We start from the raw sequence: 18,288 nt of genomic DNA on the forward strand, positions 1-18,288 counted from the left end.
GGAGGGAGAAGGAGGAGGGGGAGGAGGAAGGGGGAGGAGGAGGAGGGGGGAGAGGGGAGGAGGAAGGAAGAAGAATGAGGAAGAAGAGAAGGAAAAGGAGAGAAGAAAAAGAAAAAGAAAAGAAAGAGAAAGGAAGAGGTGCAAGTAGTTAGTACTATAGACTAGATCCCTCATAAAAATTTGTTTACTCAAAAAAATGTTAAGGAATTAGAATTTAAATAAAATTGAATAAAATTAAATGAATATGAAATGCAACTAATATTGCAGAGGAAGTGTTTGTTACCTTTGACTTATGAAGCTATTAAACAGCATTTAAGTATATCTTTCCAGATATCCCGTTTTTCCAAGTTATCATCAAAATGGAAAAACTGCTTAACAGATACTAGGCCTCTGGTAAATACAATTCTATGAAGTCAAGCCTAAACACACTTCTCTCTCTAGTCAGCACTGCACTGTGTGGGTGGATGGGTTACACCTTAATTCTGTTTTACAGTTTAGAAACCTCTGAGCATTTTCCCCTTTACAGGCAATAGCCATGAGGGAATGTGTAATATTGCACACTCTGTGTGTATTCCGGCTTTCATTTTTCTTGAAGAAAAAAAAAATACCCATGGGCAAGGCTTCTTGTGCCATATAGGCAATGCAAGTGTACATTTCATCTTTAAATACCATGTCAAAGGCTAGGCTATAGCACACTGGGAGATCTCTCCCTTAGCACAAAGGCCTGAGGTTAGCCTCTACCCATCTCAAAATCCGTTTGCCAAAGTCTTCAAACAATCTTGTGTTATTACAAGGAGCATGAGACAGTCTACTAATTCTAGGCATCGAGGTTGAAAGGATAAAAGGCTTTTTTTTTTTTTTAGGTTTTAAAAATGAGTAAATTTATGAGGAGATCCAAGTATCACATAATTATAATATTGTGCTATCTTATAATGAAATAATTCTACTTTTAAATGAGGAAAAGCATCTGAGACTATGTGAGAGAAAATAAGCCACACATAGCAAGTGGGTAGAGTTCAGTAGAGAATAAGTGTGAATATTTTCAGTGTAAATATTCTCTTACATATTCATTGACAACAATAAAGATCAAGCAGCCCTTGAGAATGGCAGAAAGCCAAACACAATCATAAGTGCTCCCCAGAGCCTCCGAGTGGCTTCTCTCTACACTTTGCCCTGCTTGTTTAGACTGCTCAGGAAAACAGCACATTTCACACCTGGATAAAACTTCAAGGGAAAGTATTTACTTATGACACATGTTTACAGGGTGGAATGAGCAATCTGATCTGTACTCAATGGCTTATACAAAGCCCCAGCCAGTTTCAGCCTGAGCACCTACAGGTCAAGGATGCTACAGCCGCCTCTGGAGTTCCAGGGCCCTCAGAGATTTCATCCGTCGGCTTGGGCACAGCGCACTGCTCCTGGCTTAGGAACCCGGGGCCAAGGGAGCCCTCTGCCAAAGAAGTAGAGTCTGTAGAAATGGCACTTAGAGAAGAGAGTTAAAACAAAGCAAGCACACGTCCAGATGTGGTTGGAATCAGTGCTGCTAGCTCACATATACCAAGGAATAGCCCTGAAAAAGGCAGAAGCAGATGTAGGCCAAAGTCTGAGTGGCCTGCCCATCTTCCTTCTAATTCCTGTATGTATTTTATGTTGGCAACATTATCTTTGTAAGTTTCCTGTGTGGAATGAGATGGTTGTAGATGAGTTGGAAAGAATTGTATAGACTGCTCTAAGGAAAAAAAAATACTACTTATTTAATAGCAATATTTTAATAATATGCAGGGGATTCTTTTACAACTTAAAATCCCAAACTTCTATGTAACATGTGAGAGTAAAGAATAAAGGTAAGCTGCTCCTAAACTTGTCTGTGAATATAAATGGTAGAATCCAGGTACTCGTACCTGGTCAACATTCACACTTACAAATTATCTGCATTCTAATGTACTGAGAGTACGACATTGTTTGTAATTTTTCCTTCTTAAGGCAGGTTGCCCTCAACCTCCCAAGGGCTGCAATTATGGATTCAAATTTACTCTTAAAAAAGCTTCTAAGTAGTTACTGTTGAAATAATTAAAAACAAATCAAAATATTTGATTTTTTAACTTAATTTCCTTGGGAGAATCCACACTGAGAGCTATGTGCTAGAAAGTACATGTGAGTGAATTTCCTTGTAAAGAGGAGAACACATGGAAGCTGAATCCATAACTGAAGCAACTGCCCTAAGAGACCATGCTTAATGTTAAATCTTTAAAACATACCAAGGAACCCTCCCACTTTGGTGTGGCATTACCTAGGAGGAGGCTATTAACTGTTCACTAGAGAGTAAAGAAGAACGGGGTCCAACTCCAGAACTGAAAATGTGATTTCTGCCAGTTTCTTATCCTAGTGTCTATTCCTTGGTGGTGGAAGGGGGTGGGGAGGATTTGTCTCATAGAACAAATGTGTAGAAAGAATTCAAATCTCTCAGTACAAGGAGCATTCCAATTAGAGTCATTTCTCTACTCTTAAAGACATTTTTTTCCTTCACAATTTCAGTGTTGGGTAAAGGGGTCATACCTGGGCTAGACATTCCCTCAGGTGAGCTCGCCTCCAAAATGCTGTCTGGAGCAATTCCATCTTCCAAAGGTAGGCCTGAAAGATGCAAGACAACTGATAAAAGTCACACTCAGAAGAGAAACAACTCCTGTGGAATTTTCTGCTTTTACTTATGCCAGGAAGGATGAACCTAACCTTACTAAGGCACTTTTACAGTCCAGTTGTGAAATGAATTAAGTTCTATCTCCATCCCCATGAGAGACGGAGGGGGAGGGGGAAGGGGAGGGGGAGGGGGAGGGGGGAGGGAGAGACAATATGAATCTCCAAGTTTATGCATTAAATCCCAGCACTCAGGATCAGAAGCAATCAGATCTCTGTGAGTCTAAGGCCAGCGTGGTCTGCTTAGGGAGTTCTAGAACAGTCAAGGGTATAGAGGGAGATTCTGTCTAAAAGAGGGAGAACAAGGAAAAGTCCTGACTCCCACTGTTTTTACTGGCTGCACTAACACACTGTACTGCTCCCTGGAGAATACCATGAGCAGGTGCGGAGTTCCTTTCATCGGGCTGAGCCAGGGAGGGCTTCGAAGGTGGGGCGGGTGCTTTTCGCTTCGTTCTCTTCAGAGATGAAGTTCCTAGTGATGTGCTACTGAGCTGCAGTGATCCTGTCCTCACCATAAACGCTTCAGAGGAACTCTGTTAAAAAACAAAATGGCCAAATAATTCTACATTGAGCAATCAACCACTAACTTCAAGATGGCCCTGACCTCCTTCGAAAACATATCTAATACCAAAACATAGTACAACAGCCATTCATTTAAAATATTTATGAATCTTCTGTCATATATAGATGGCAGACTAGAGAATGGATATATAAACAAACAAACAAACAAACGGCCCTTCTAAAAACTTTTAGCCTAGGATGATGGGATTGACACACAAATAACAAACTACAGTGTACAAGACTTTGAAATGACACAACTGAAAGCTAACATTTGAGGAAAACTCTGGAGAAATTATTGGATGCAAAGGACAATACGGAAGGGGCTAGGGAGATGGTTCAAAGGGCAGCCTAGCAGTTGCTCTAAAAGCATGCAGTATTAAGTTTGGATCCTGGGCATCAGCTTAAAACCCACATAGGGTGTCTTCCCTCTGTAAAGTCAGTGTGTATAAGGGTGGGCAGTGGAAAAAAGTGAATCACAGTCTCACTGGGGAGCCTATCAACCAATTGTTAGGCTCAAGATTCAGTAGGCGACCCTGTATCAATAAGAGTATTAAGGTGGAGTACAATAGAGGAAGATGCCTAACAACAACCCCGGTCTCCACAAGCATGCCAGCATGCACATGCACACGCATGCAGATATTCTCCCCCTTCCCCCTCTCTCTGGAGAAAAAGAGAATGGAAAGTGGCCTTAAGTTAAGGACTGGCTGAGGGTCAACAGATGGCTCAATGAGTAAGGGCTCTTACTTAACAAGCCTGATGACTTGATGGATTCCTAGGACCTATGTGATGGAAGCAGAGAGGCTAGCTGTCTGGAGCCATCAGAAAGGAGCTAAAAACTAGTAGGTGATCTTCTTGAGATGGTTCCACCATGCACTGTTGAAGTTAATGACAGAATTGCTTCTTTACGCAAGGCTAAGGAGATTTGATTTTAAGAAAGATTCCTGCTATTAATATGCTTTTCCTATTATTACTAAATATATACACCAATCACTAGGTACTAGCCCACCCTTTTGAGTAGATCTCTACAGAACAACGAAGATGTACTGTCTTGTAGTGTAGTGATGCTATACAAATAGATGATTTCTTTTGTTGTTTCGAGACAGGGTTTCTCTGTGTAGCCCTGACTGTCTTGAAACTCACTTTGTAGACCAGGCTGGCCTCGAACTCAGAAATCTCCCTGCTGCTGCCTCCCAAGTGCTGGGATTAAAGGCATGCACCACCACTGCCTAGCTAAATAGATGATTTCTTAATTCTAAATGATAATAGGACTGCTATTAAGTCCTTTTGGATGTTAAAACTGCATTGAGACCTCTGACAGTCTTCAGTGCCAGTGAGTTATAATTGCTTCTGAGATAGCAAGCAGGCATCTACAACTTAGAGCGCATTCCAAGAGGGTGTAAAACAATTAACCAAAGGGCATAAAAAAGGAAACTGAGGATAGGTACAAGGACAGAAGATACACTATTGACTGGGTTTATCTATGTACAACCTCAACGATAACTTAATTATGGTCCTTACTTCTCCATGTAGAGCTAGTAACACATGACGAATGTTTAGCCAGATAATTACTCTTCATGGTTATGCATGTAAGCATTCTGTTTTAAACTTCTTATTCAATTTATGATTTGAACTTATGTTTGAACCTCTAGTAAACTTTCGTAAAAAAGAAAGAGAGAGAGAGAGATGTTTGGATAAACCATGTGATCTATTCTCCTAGAAAAGGTACAAAGAACTAAGAATGACTACATTAGTGGTCATAGGATTGGGAAAAACAGCACTGAAAACAGCACTGGGAGCAAGGGCATTGGTACATCAGAGCAGGAAGAGAGAGCAAGATTAAAAGGAGAATTCAGAGTATAGTTTCTAATAACTTAGAAACTATAAAGCAACTAAAAAATTAAGATACCAATATGCAGAATACATAGGGCAAAAGGAAAAAAAAAGCTGCAGAGAGAGCAAAAGGAGCAGGCAGGCCTCTCTTTACCATGGGCAGATCAGGTCCTTTCTTAATAGCAAGGCAGGCTTAGTCTCACTAAGGACAACAAAGCTTTCTTCTTATGGACTTGGTTTTAATTCACTTAGCAATTAAAGGGTAGAAGCTTTTACTTTCTCAATGCAATAAAGACTGAAGCTCATTTTTCATCCAGAATGAGTTCTTTCTGCACTGGCACTTGGTCTTTTGCTCCATATACATATGTAAGTATGTAAGTGTGTTTGTGTAAGTGTGTAAGCTGGGCCCAACTGGTTTTAATGGAGAAGTACGAATATGTAAGCATGAGTTTGTATATGAATTTATCTGAGTTTTTCCATATTGGCTTGAGTAAAAGTTTTCCTTCTGCAAGGGTGACTCTCTTCTCCTGGTTCAATAGAAGTTTATTGCTCCATACCTCCCCCTAGCCTAGCCTGACGAGCAAGAGGCATCATTCAATCCCATGCTGGATTACACCTCATAGCCTGCTGAGAAATGCTCATCTAAGGGCCCAGCTTGCATACTTATCTCATAACTACATACTTATACACACATCCATACTGCCTCTTAGCTAACAGCCTTACCAGCTCTGCTTCAGCCATTACAAGAAAACAGCTTCACAGAATTGTACATATAGTCTGAATTTCTCATTGTGTACTGCAGTCCTGCTAGCTAAGTTTTTCTAAACCTCTGATTCATTAATACTTTACCAAACTTGACCACAAATATGTAATAGTCACTTAATAGGCTCCATGATTTGAGCTGTACGGCACAAAGTATAGGTGATCGCTGATATTCAATCTTCTTATTCCTGGGATCAAGACTCCTTCGTCTCCACAGTCTTACACTCCAGCTACTCAATTTTGCTGTCCATTATTGCCCAACTCCTGACGAGTATCAGTGGGACTCTCTCCTACAGTATATAACTCAAGGTAGTGTCTATGCGCTCTCTCTGGGAAAGCTCAGCATTCTCTTGATTTTAAGTATTCCTTACATAATTAATGGACCCCAAACTCACTTCTCATCTGCTCTCTCTACCCACACTGCTCTCATCTGTCAGCTCTTCCCTTAACTTCCAGCACCTCGATGGCATCTACTCTGAATCTTGACTAAATTGAACCCTTCTAAATTGACACCGATTTCTTTAGACTTTTCTTAGCACATCAATCAATAGGGACTGTTCTCATTAAGGTGCACACCATCGTAAGCTACTTCACTCAAAACCCACTAATGACTTCTCTGTTGGCTCAGGGAGAAAAAATCTAAGCTATACAATGGCTCCAAGATCTCTGTACTCATTTCTTTCTCCAAGGATGGTGGACTTTGTATCTGCTGCACTGTCCTTCATACCACACTGCCTTCTCACTGTCTCCACCTCTAGGTGGAGAAGCCTAGAACTCTCTCTTCTGGTAACACAGTATCGCACCCCGCATTCTCTGCTAGTTATTTCTCACGTGGCACCTCCTCGGTTAATTCCCTGACTCCCAACAGCTCCTACTTGCTATCAGTTTGATGCTCTTAGTACGGTGTATCATAGTTTTCTTGTATCTATAGAGCTGGCTCAATTGTTTGATGTTGGTACCTGCCTTCCAGCAGAGTAAAAGGGTGCAGAAATTTCTTTTCCAGTTCTGCTTACTGCTGTATTTAAACATCAATGTCTGCTTCATAGAAGTTGTATAATTATTGTAAGAAGCTGAGGTGAACCTGAACCAGGAATGCATGTGTATCCTGAGTCAATCTAATTTTACAAAACAATTAGGTACGTTAAAGAATAGTGCACTAATTCACAGGAATTTTTCTTTTCCTTATTTATGTATTTGCTTAGGAAGAGGCTGACACAGAGACAAGATTTCTCTGTGTGGCCCTGGCTGTCCTGGAATTCATTCTATAAACAAGCGCTGGCTTCAAACCCAGAGATCCGCATGCCTCTGACCTCTCAAGAGCTGGCACTGAAGGTGTGTGCCACCACTACCCAGCTTCATAGGAAAATTTCAACTTTTGTACCTTGTTATTAAGAAGAATTTAACAGAATTCTCAACTGATGAACACCAAATGGCTGAGAAGCACCTAAAGAAATGTTCAACATCCTTAGTCATCAGGGAAATGCAAATCAAAACAACTCTGAGATTCCACCTCACACCAGTCAGATTGGCTAGGATAAAAGACTCAGGGGACAGCAGATGCTGGAGAGGTTGTGGAGAAAGAGGAATATTACTTCATTGCTGGTGGGATTGCAAACTGGTACAACCACTCTGGAAATCAGTTTGGCGGTTCCTCGGGAAATTGGACATAGTACTACCGGAGGACCCAGCTATACCACTCCTGGGCATATACTCAAAAGATGTTCCAACATGTAATAAGGACACATGCTCCACTATGTTCATAGCAGCCTTATTTATAATAGCCAGAACCTGGAAACAAACCAGATGTCCCTCAACAGAGGAATGGATACAAAAAATGTGGTACATCTACACAATGGAGTACTACTCAGCTACTAAAAACAATAAATTTATGAAATTCTTAGGTAAATGGATGGATCTGGAGAATATCATCCTGAGTGAGGTAACCCAATCACAAAAGAACACACATGGTATGCACTCTCTGATAAGTGGTTATTAGCCCAGAAGTTTGGAATACAGGAAGAACAACCCACATTCCACAAGGAACTCAAGAAGAAGGAAGACCAAAAGGTGGACATTTCATTCCTTCTTAAAAAGGGGAACCAAATACCCATGAAAGGAGTTGCAGAGATTAACTATAGAGACTGAAGGAAGGACAAGCCAGCCTAAATATAGCTATCTCCCGAGAGGCTCTGACAGTAGTACCTGACTAATAAAGACATAGAGGCTCACAGCCATCCATTGAACTGAGTACATGGTCCCCAATGAAGGAGTTTAGAGAAAGGACCTATGGAGCTGAGGGGTTTGCAGCCCCTTAGGATGAACAACAATATGAACTAACTAGCACCCTCAGAGCTCCCAGGGTCTCAACCACCAACCAAGGACTGCACATGGTGGGTCTGATTGTTCTGGCAGCATGTGTATAGTAGAGGATTGCAAATTCAATCATCAATAGGAGGAGAGGACCTCAGCCCTGTGAAGGTTCTGTGCCCCAGTCCAGGGGAATGCCAGGGCCAATAAGTGAGAGAGGGTGGGGTGGCTGGCATGGGGAGGGGGGAGGCAACAGGGGTTTGTTCTTGTTTTTGTTTGTTTGTTTGTTTTTTGGAGGGGAAACTGAGAAAGGAGAAATTTACATGTAAATAAAGAAAATACCTAAAAAAAAAAAAAAGAAGAAGAATTTAACAAATCTACTATTTCGTACTTTTAAAATACTTTTCCAGAGGTACTTCCCAATCCCAGGCAAGAAAAAAAATAAGTTTGATTTAGCACCTGCGTCAAGTTGTAAAGAATACATCTCCTGGGGCACAAACATCTCTCTACCCACTTCCTCTCTTTACAAAGGGGATAGACAGGGTAGCATTGCCTCATCAGGACCTTTGACTAGTGAACAATTCAAGTTCCGTAGCACTTGGTAAAATACCTGCAGCCAAACCTAAGCCAGTCCTTACCAAGCACCCCTTTCTTTCCTCCAGGCCTCTCCATAACCACCCAAGGAAGGAGCTACAACGTGCACCAAGCCCACATTTGGATTCAAAGCCACTAACGTCAAATCTGACTAAATACTGCAATCAGACCCCTTGGGAGGGCATCCTTAATGGACTTGTGAAATAATTCAAAAACCTTCTGTGACAAACAGCACAGTATAAAACACAGGGCCCAGGACCTGGTACTGTTTAAATATCATTTTTAGTGGAATATAAAGTTAAAAAAGCCTTCTACTGTTTTCTCTTGTATTCTCAAACTTCCACTTAATATCTTATGTCAGTCATGGGGAGGTTTGGCAGGCGGTCTTTCTTGTCTATGCTGGTCAGGAGGCAGAGCCTGGAGCAATCACCAGGCTGTTTAAGGCAAAACAACAACACCCCAAAAATCCCTCCCCAAAGAACAAGCCAAACCAAATCAAACCAAAAGTCTTTTTTAAAAAAAGAAAAATCTATCCATCACAGAAGATGATTATCGAAACTGTAGGGGATCAGAGAAATGGCTCACTAGTTAAGAGCACGTGCCAGTCCCTAAACAGGAGGTTTAGTTCCCAGCACCTTCCTGTGGTACCCCACTGCCATGTGTGTAACTGCAGACTCAGGGAATCAACGCTCACTACTGATCTCTACAAATACCTGTGCACATGGGTGGGGACACACACACACACACACAGACACACAATCTTATAGAAACACTACCAGGACCATAACTGTATCTAACATGAAAATCCATGGGTGCATGTTAAAACTTTGTGGCTCTCCTGTTTCAAAATGCTTTATGACCTAAACTGTGCCACATGACATTTGGAAAGAAAAATTAAGACTTGGTAAAGAAAACAAATGAAAATAAGCAAGTGATAGAAATTCACCAGCAATCTGATGGTGACAGACACACCACATTATATAGGAAAAAGTAACTTATGTGGCCATCATCACAGAAGCCTCAAATTCTAAAGATAAAATATGTACCCCCAAAGCTGACAAAGGTAGATGTAATTTCTTGATGAATTCTTTTGATAAAGCCCTAATGGCATGCCACTCCACAGCTATCCTGGCTCATCAGTAAGACTATAGTAGATGATCATAGTAGATGACTATAGTAGATATATAAATGGAGAGACACAGGAAGCAACAGAAACTCTGACTTGCCTCCTAGCTCCCTGCTTCAAGAGTTCTGACTGATTGCTTTCATGGGATGTATAATAAAATTCTCCCACCTCTGTGCTGCACACCCTAACACTCACTGACAGGTCTGTTCTTTCATCTGATAAAAGCAGTCATGGTCTGAATGTTCTCAGGCAAAAGTATGTGGTTGGAGTCAGAGCTCTTAAACATGGGGTATAAGAGTGTAAGAAAGCAGCTGGTACAGAAATGGAAAAGGGAGGGAGTTCTAACTCCAAGACAGAGCCCCACAGATGCATTTATCAGTCTGGAGTCTTAGAAACAAGCTTGCATTTTTTAACATGATATTTACATTTCTAGGGATAAGGAATTTAAAACACATCAAAATGAGATCAATTGCAGTTTTATAAATGCGCTCGTGCTCCCTCTCTCTCTTACTCCCTCCCTCTCTCCCTCCCTCCCTCCGAGTACAATTTATGAGAACAATTTAAAGCAGAAAACACAGACATCCAAGGAAGGGATTTACAACCTTATCGTGTGAAATCCAGAGCAAGTAGACAGGAATGCACATTTCTGAAGATGCTAAGAAAGTGGATGTTAGAGGAGAATATGACTGTTACTGAGTCACCAGGCTAGACCTAAAAGCCTATCATAACCACAGGCTATGCAGTAAGTGTGATGAAAACTTACCAACTTTAGTGACAAAATAAAAACATAAGGATTGTTGCAAGTGGTACAAAGGCAAGAATTTTGAACAAATAAGAATTGTGACTTTAGCTGGCCAGTGGTGGCATACACCTTTAATCGCAGCACTTGGGAAGCAGAGGCAGGCAGATTTCTGAGTTCCAGGACAGCCTGGTCTACAGAGTGAGTTCTAGGAAAGCTAGGGCTATACAGAGAAACCCTGTCTTGAAAAACCAAAAAAGAAAAAAAAATTGTGACTTTAGGTCATCAGCAGTAAGTTGATGACAGAAATTCATGTTTCATTTGATATATGTGTGAGATTAATGTGAGCCTTTAAAAAGTAGCTTGATATGTTTTATTGTCTTATAAACTAGGGAGACAAAAGGTGGTTGGTTACCATGAAGAGTTTTCTCAAGAAAGAACTACAGTCAGACAAGATACAAGCAAAGAAGGCCACAAGAGTCAAACATGAAGCTCTTTTATGTGGACTGAAGCATTACTTTTTCTAAGACATGGTGAAACCCTAGACCCCTATACTGTGAAGAAGTCTTTAATCTACTGAATATATCCTTTGGTCAAAGTCTTCAGGAAAAGCAAGGGCATGCAAACCAGAAGACTTAAGTATTTCTTATCTAACTTGTAGCCAAGAAAACTATTATATGTTTAGGTTGAGTATACAACATGTAAGACTGAAGGGGTTCCAAAGTCAGAAGTATCAAACACTAGAAAACAGGAGTGCGGAACTACTATGGTATCTTAAGAAATGCACATGATAAGGTTCTAAAGTGAGCAGCCAATCAATTTGGAAGATAGAATGCGGTATTTACTAACAAATGGAATTTGGAGTCAGTATTACGGGTTCAGCCAGTTCAGTCATTTATTGTCTTGGGAACTTCAGCCTTCTCATGTACAGAACATAAGCACATTAACCATGGAAAGTATCCATGTCAGAAACAGACCGGGTTACCCAAATAACATCATGCATGCACAATGGAGTTGAAGCCTAGCATCCTATACATACTACATAGACATCAGCTGGCACTCCAACAACAGTTATCTATTTTCAGGCTATGAATATTACTTTGTATAAAAGAACATAATATGTACTGAGGTGAGAGAGAGAGGTACCAATATGAAATGGAGACATTTAAATCATCTTTTTCTCCTAGGAGAGAGTGTAAATAGATTCCTCCTGGAATCTGTCTTAGAATCAACTCTAGAACCCAACCGTGTTTATGTTCTGCACCCAAGGTTGGCATATGCCATGCACTGCCTGAAAATCCCCACTGGTAAGTCACTTCAGCATACCATGAAAGACTCCAGGAATGATTAAGGTTTAACACTGGTCTGCTACATCTTGGCAACGAGTAGATAAATATTGTAGCATAGACATTTGAACAACTTCATAACCATGCCTAACTAGAACAAACTGCTTAAAACTCTTTAGTTTTTATATAAAAAGTCATTTCCTTCAGTCAAATTATGACAGGACTGAGATTAAATTACTATTGAGTCTGAAGGGTTCACAAAATGAAAAGAAAGCCAAGTTTCTAACTCCCTAGGAGAGCCTGCCGTGGCTAATCATTAGCTACTCATTTCTTTGCTCTAGTTAAAACCACTGATAAGGCTGGGCACTATTAGTAAGTCTTGCGTCTGAAACAGGAACACACTCCCACAAACTTTATGACCTGTGAAAAGGGAAATATTACAAGAAAAAATAGAACATGGTGGTGAAAGAACACGGTAATGTCAGATGGGAACCCATAACAGATAGACAGACTAAATCCACTCCCAGATTAGTACTCACTTACTTAAACAGCATGAAAGCTAACAGAAGAAGGTAGAATTAAGCAGTGTGCCCCAGTAGTACTGAGGACTGCCACTGGAGATGTTAGTAGCTTACATATTAATCACAGGTGCACCATAACATGGACAGTAAAACCAGTAAATCCTGCATGAACCAGATATGGAGTGGGAAAATGTCCTAAAGAACAAAAACAGTGTAGGCCAACTGCAGTGATGTTGCAAAATGTTCCATTAAGAGACCTTGTATTGCTTTTAATAATATTCTCAAGTTTGGAGAATGGTGGATTTGGGGCAACTATAACCACTTGAAATGATCTTTAATCTTAAAATTCATTTTCTTCTTCAAGGAAAGATTAACATTATGCTCAGCTAACCTTTTCAACAGCATAAAATCTATTAAATAGCTTATGATAGACAATAGGTTTATGCAAATATACTATAAATATACCTCCATATCATGATGACTGACAGCTGAGTTTTAACACTTGATGGAAGATCCCTAAATTAATTTTACAAGTTAGACATACAAGTTGGTTTTAAATGTCATTATTTTGAAGATAATTATTTCATAATTAATGGAATATAGAAATATGAGATATTGAATTTGTAAAGTAGGTATGCTCTGTAAACAAGTTTTTTTTTTCTGTAACAAAATCAACATAACTGCATGTGGAACAAAAGTAATGCTTAAAATGAGAAGGAATTTTTAAAAAGAAAAAAAAAAACCCAATTGTTGTATATCCTAAAAAACACTGGTCATTCTTTTGAGGTTTTGCTGTTTTTTATTTTCTTAAGTGTAATTTTTACAGCTATATAAACACAAGCAAAGTGAACTGGCCTTACACTGTTTGTTTGTCATTGAAGTTTTTTAGAAATAAATTATTTCCAGGTAAAATATGGCAAAGCTTTTTCCAAAGTCCTGAATCCCTGCTCTATAACAGCCTATTCTCTGGGCAGGGGGAGGCAGGGGGCCCTGCTCTATAATAGCCTATTCTCTGGGGCGGAGGACAACCTCTATTTTCTTATCTATTTAAGCCCATATTAAGAGTCCTCCTTGATAGCATGGAAAGTCTTACCTTGTCAGGATCAACTCAGATTATCATATCCAAGTGAAGGAGTGGGAGAACAGACATGACCTATCAAGTACCAGAAGCTGGGCTGAGCAGCAGGAGACAGGAGACATGAGGTACAGAGCCTGCAGCTCTTCAACTTGCACTATGTGAGCAGTCATCTCCTCTGCCAATTTTAACACCACTCCTATCATTCTTCTGAAATAAGTACTACGGTAGAAGTCACTAAGAGCTAGATCATCCAGCAGTGGTTCCATGTGCAATCAACACCATTAGCTTGTGACTTTTTGTTCCTAATTAAAGGTAAGGCCCTCCAGGGAATTCCAAAGTAGCTGTGTTGGTCATGGGATTTGTATCAAGCATGTATCTCATACAACATCCATGATTAGTTAACATTTCTTTGTAGCAACACAAGGTGCTTGTGTGGATTCCTCTGTTACACAGTCAGTGCAGAGAGAAAGATGGCAGGTGCTGTCTTCCATGTTACTATCATACCTTGGGTCTCAGGAATCAACAGGAGTAGCCATCCTGACTTGGCTACCATCATGCAAAGGTCTACTCCACAGAGCATCGTTAACAGGTAGAAGCCAGACTTCCATAGTTTTGCAATATAAGAACTAGAAGGTTCTGGGAAATTTAGTTAGAGTGTTTTATTCCTCAGAGGAAAAGAACACAGCAATGGAGAAGCTGAGAATGGGAAGCTGATAGAAAGAATACAACAGACTGTAACAACACCACAGGATACATCTAGGAGAGCCTGAGATGACACAAGACAAACAGAGGTTTAGCAGCTTCCATTTACAGCCACACCGGCCCTTTTGTGTGCAAAGAAAAAAACAGACAAATTTTTAAAGCCTATGCCATGCCCTTGACAGACCTGTACATTCTTCTTCTCAAGACAAGTCAGGGTTTACATCAGTCCCACCCACCCCTCAGTCACTGAAATATATTTATATAAACAAGGCTTATTAGTGACAAATTTTAAGCCCAACATTTTAAGCCCAAAGATGAGAACTGAGCTCAGCAGTACATCTTCTAAGAACAAGAAGAAAGTAGAGCCTAGGATCCAAAGTAAACAAGAAGAGACGGTGACGGTCATGGTTCCCTGTAATCCTAACAAACTGGACTGACATGTTTCTAGGCACATGTGAGGAGAACACCTTACCGATGAGCTGAGCTTAGAATCCATGCCAATGGCAAACAACAGCCAATGTAATAAACAGGGGGGTTCGGGGCGGGGGAGCATTTCAGTTCAGCCCAGACAGGAAGCCAAAGCTGTCAAGCAAGCTTTTATCCATGTGCCCTCCCTACACACTTACACCACAGCTCTGCTTCCTCTGACCTGGCTTCTGTTAATGCATGCTGCTGACTAGAGAAGGGCAAATCTATTCACGCAGCCTTCAACACCAAAGTAGGCCAGAGGCTATGTAAGCCTTGGACATCTGACTTCAGCATTCCACTATGACCTTAGTGTAAAGCTGAAGACAAATTCAGCTTTCTGCTTACTGACTAGACAAGGAAGAGAAACGTGCATTCATTGAACCTACAAATGGTCAGGCTCTTGTTCTTTGAATATTCTTCTTTAAAGTTTAAAACATAATTAGCAGGCTCCTTTACTTTTAGGTTTGAAGCAGGACTGACAGGAGGCCTTGTGTCTAGATTAACAGAGTTCTCTTTGTAGACCTTGGCCTGGACTATGAAAACTAAACACATAAGCACTAAACACACCACCGATTCACTTTTAGTGGCTGTGACTTGTTAACAAACCTTAGAAAAGTTACAAAGATATGATGTGCATTAGGCATGGCAAAGATTAAAGATAACATTGTGCTGGTAGATTTTTCACATGCATTAATCTACTCATAGCTTTGGAAGTAGGGCCAGATGTACTCATATATCAAGCAGCAACTGCCATGGTAACCACAGTTCCTAGGCAACTGTGGAACTCTTGTGTGGGGTCCACTTTCCATACAATAAATACCAGAGGAAAGCAGAAGAGAAAATAAAGTGTTACATGATAACCCGGACTTTTAAAAAAAAAAGCAGGAAGAGAAATATTTCTTAATGAGTACAAATTCATAATCTATTACAATAGGGAGTACAGCCTTAATTAGGTTGCATAAAATAACTGGACAAATTCACCAAGTGAAATAAAAAACAGATGTCTGCTTGTCTGATGGGTATATCATCCACTTTTAAACCAAACTACATAGGAGAAAAAAAGATAAAATTGTGTAAAAGAGGCATGTGAAGCATTCCTAAAAAATTGAGTCAGCCATTGAAAAACGAATACTCTGGGTATTAAGTTTCACTTGCATAATATTAGATGGCAAGAAGTCTCGGTTTCTCAATATTTGAATGTTTGTCTGTGGCAGCACACAAATTGAGACCAAATGCAATGTTCCGTAGAGGTTATCTCTTTACTGTGCCTCCAGCCACAAACCTACCCCACGGAGGTCACACACCATGCCAATGGCTGGGCAAAAGTTATTTACTGTTGCATGAGGAGGATTCTAAGCAGTAAAGCTACACAAATGTGCAAGTCAAAAATTCTCCAAAGGTTTGGTGAACACTACAGGTCAAGATTTCCAACTTTTGGGGTTTTTTTTCCGAGACAGGGTTTCTCTGTGTAGCCCTGGCAGTCCTGGAACTCACTCTGTAGACTAGGCTGGCCTCGAACTTGGAAATCCACCTGCCTGTGCCTTCCAAAGTGCTAGGATTAAAGGCATGCGCCACCACTGCCTGGCTAACAATTTCTTTTAAACTCTTCTACCTCCACTTGAAACATAAATAGGCTTAAGAGGCCAACTGATGGAAACAAGGCTGTCCTCTGCCTTCTGATTTTGCTACATGTGTCCTCAACAGATAGCAAGTAGTTATAGAATTCAGCTTTCTATACTTAGTCTTAATCCCAAAAGCTGTCAATGCCATTTTGTTGACAATCTTATTTCATATGGTTGCATGTACTTCATATAGTAATACAGTTACTGTTCCCATATATACCAAAAAAGGCTTGTAACACAAATGACATTTCAAATCACTAGAAAAAGTCTGTTTGACAACATGTTCAAAAAGTTCTAGGAAAAATTGATAGATAATTTCCGATTGGAAATGCATTTTGAAATGAGCATTTTCACAGACTATAATATCTTCACCCTGACTGAGAAAGTGGCATGGCTGAAATCACGCCAAAGTGTACAGAAAAAGTTTAGGGCTGTGAAAAAGACAGGTTAGGACACATTGAAATGGAGCTTTAGTGAAACTTATTCTTTAGATGGAAAGTTAGATGCAGAACTTCCACACAGGCCTATGAACTTGGATCTTTAATGGACCACTTTCGGGAAGAGCACACACAGCAACTGTCAAAATCAGCCTGAAAGTCAACAGCCAGCTATGTGAATAATTCCAGTGTATGTTCCAAAATCACTATCCAAATATCTTAATTTGCCAATGTTGAGAAATACCCAAGAAGAATGAAGCAAGTTATCAAATACAGACAGCCAAATGGAAGATGCATGGTCAACACTTTTTTCTTTTCAAAAACAGGTACATTTTTTTTGAACTTTTATTACATTATGATGAGAAAAATTATGTGATTTCAATTTATCTGAGTTTGTTAACATTTAAAAACATATTTTAAGTAAATAGAATTAAATCACATTCTTGGTTCCCTTTTGTACCCCAACTCCTCCCAGAGAGCCCCCCTTCAATACCTACAATATCTTTTTTGTCATATTCCTTAAAATTTATAAAATATTATAACAATAAAATGAGTATTATAAAAGTTGTTTGATATAAAACAACAATCAACTTAATGGTCTTATATAGATGCTTGTCTACAGCAATACTGAAAATACATACAACTCCAAACATATTAACTGTATATTTCAAAATAATACATCACTACTAGTATTTTCTTAAATGAACATAAATATATAGTCTTTTTGTTTGTTCTGTATTTAGCAAAGTTTAAAATCTTGGCCTTACTGTGGTACAAACCCAAAATAAGAACAATTTTTAGACATTGTGTTTCATTGTAATAAGGGTGTATTTCAATGACCCTCACATCACCAAAGGATTTTACCTCCATCGTAGCTAAGCTGAGAGTTGACAGTTCTGCTGCGCCAAGGAATGAATTGTAGTCACGATTTTTGGATACAGACTTCCTGCTATGGCCAAAACTATTTGACTTGAGTGAGTGACTTTATTCTCAGCCCACAGAGAACATGTTACATTCATTTAAGAAATGGTGTGTGTATTAAGATGTCTATCCATAAAGTCATTCACAACTGTTTCAATGAACAATGGTTCTGCTTGGAGGATGGTACAGACATTAGGTGCGGGTAAGAATCTGGTTCATTAGCTGTGATAATTTGGAAAAGCATTCATCTCAGAGAAAGAGTAACTTATAAAGTCCTCTTCTTCAAACTTGATACAAGAGCTACAAATGTCAAGCCAAGCATTCGGTCTCACTTTTTGTTGTTCTCTTTCCTACAAGCCACCTCCCAAGTTAATTGTCTGTCTCCCTTGGGTATATAAATACTTTTGAAATATATAAGCTTTTCTGAAAACCATAGTATGGTGTAAAAACATGAAATAAACAATACTACTAACAGAGAGGCTGAGATAGGAGAAGCAAGATTTCAAGACCCTTATGTTGTATACAGTAAGACACTGTCACAAACAAGCCGAAAGTGTAGATTGTACAATATAGGACCTATTTCTCCAATTACCAAATTAGAGAGACCATTGGATGACAACCAACAAATTTCTGATTCCTC

At 39.8% G+C, this 18,288-nt stretch overlaps 1 protein-coding gene across 6 annotated transcripts in view; it reads right to left on the reverse strand.

Annotated features, from left to right (window-relative positions):
* Nucleotides 1-18,288, reverse strand: part of Cobll1 (cordon-bleu WH2 repeat protein like 1) — a 194,946-nt gene that overhangs the window by 58,681 nt on the left and 117,977 nt on the right. For 3 of the 6 annotated variants that reach the window (XM_031370450.1, XM_031370453.1, XM_031370448.1), the window contains exons 9-11: nucleotides 3,068-3,227; nucleotides 2,557-2,631; nucleotides 1,337-1,468 (exon numbers count right to left, since the gene is read on the reverse strand). In XM_031370450.1, coding sequence (XP_031226310.1) covers nucleotides 1,337-1,468; nucleotides 2,557-2,631; nucleotides 3,068-3,227 — 367 coding nt within the window. The remainder of the gene's footprint in view (nucleotides 1-1,336; nucleotides 1,469-2,556; nucleotides 2,632-3,067; nucleotides 3,228-18,288) is intronic. The other 3 variants (XM_031370452.1, XM_031370451.1, XM_031370449.1) reach the window with 2 other exon arrangements.

This window comes from Mastomys coucha, unplaced genomic scaffold (genome assembly GCF_008632895.1).
Source record: "Mastomys coucha isolate ucsf_1 unplaced genomic scaffold, UCSF_Mcou_1 pScaffold15, whole genome shotgun sequence".
NCBI classification, from domain to species: Eukaryota; Metazoa; Chordata; class Mammalia; order Rodentia; family Muridae; genus Mastomys; species Mastomys coucha.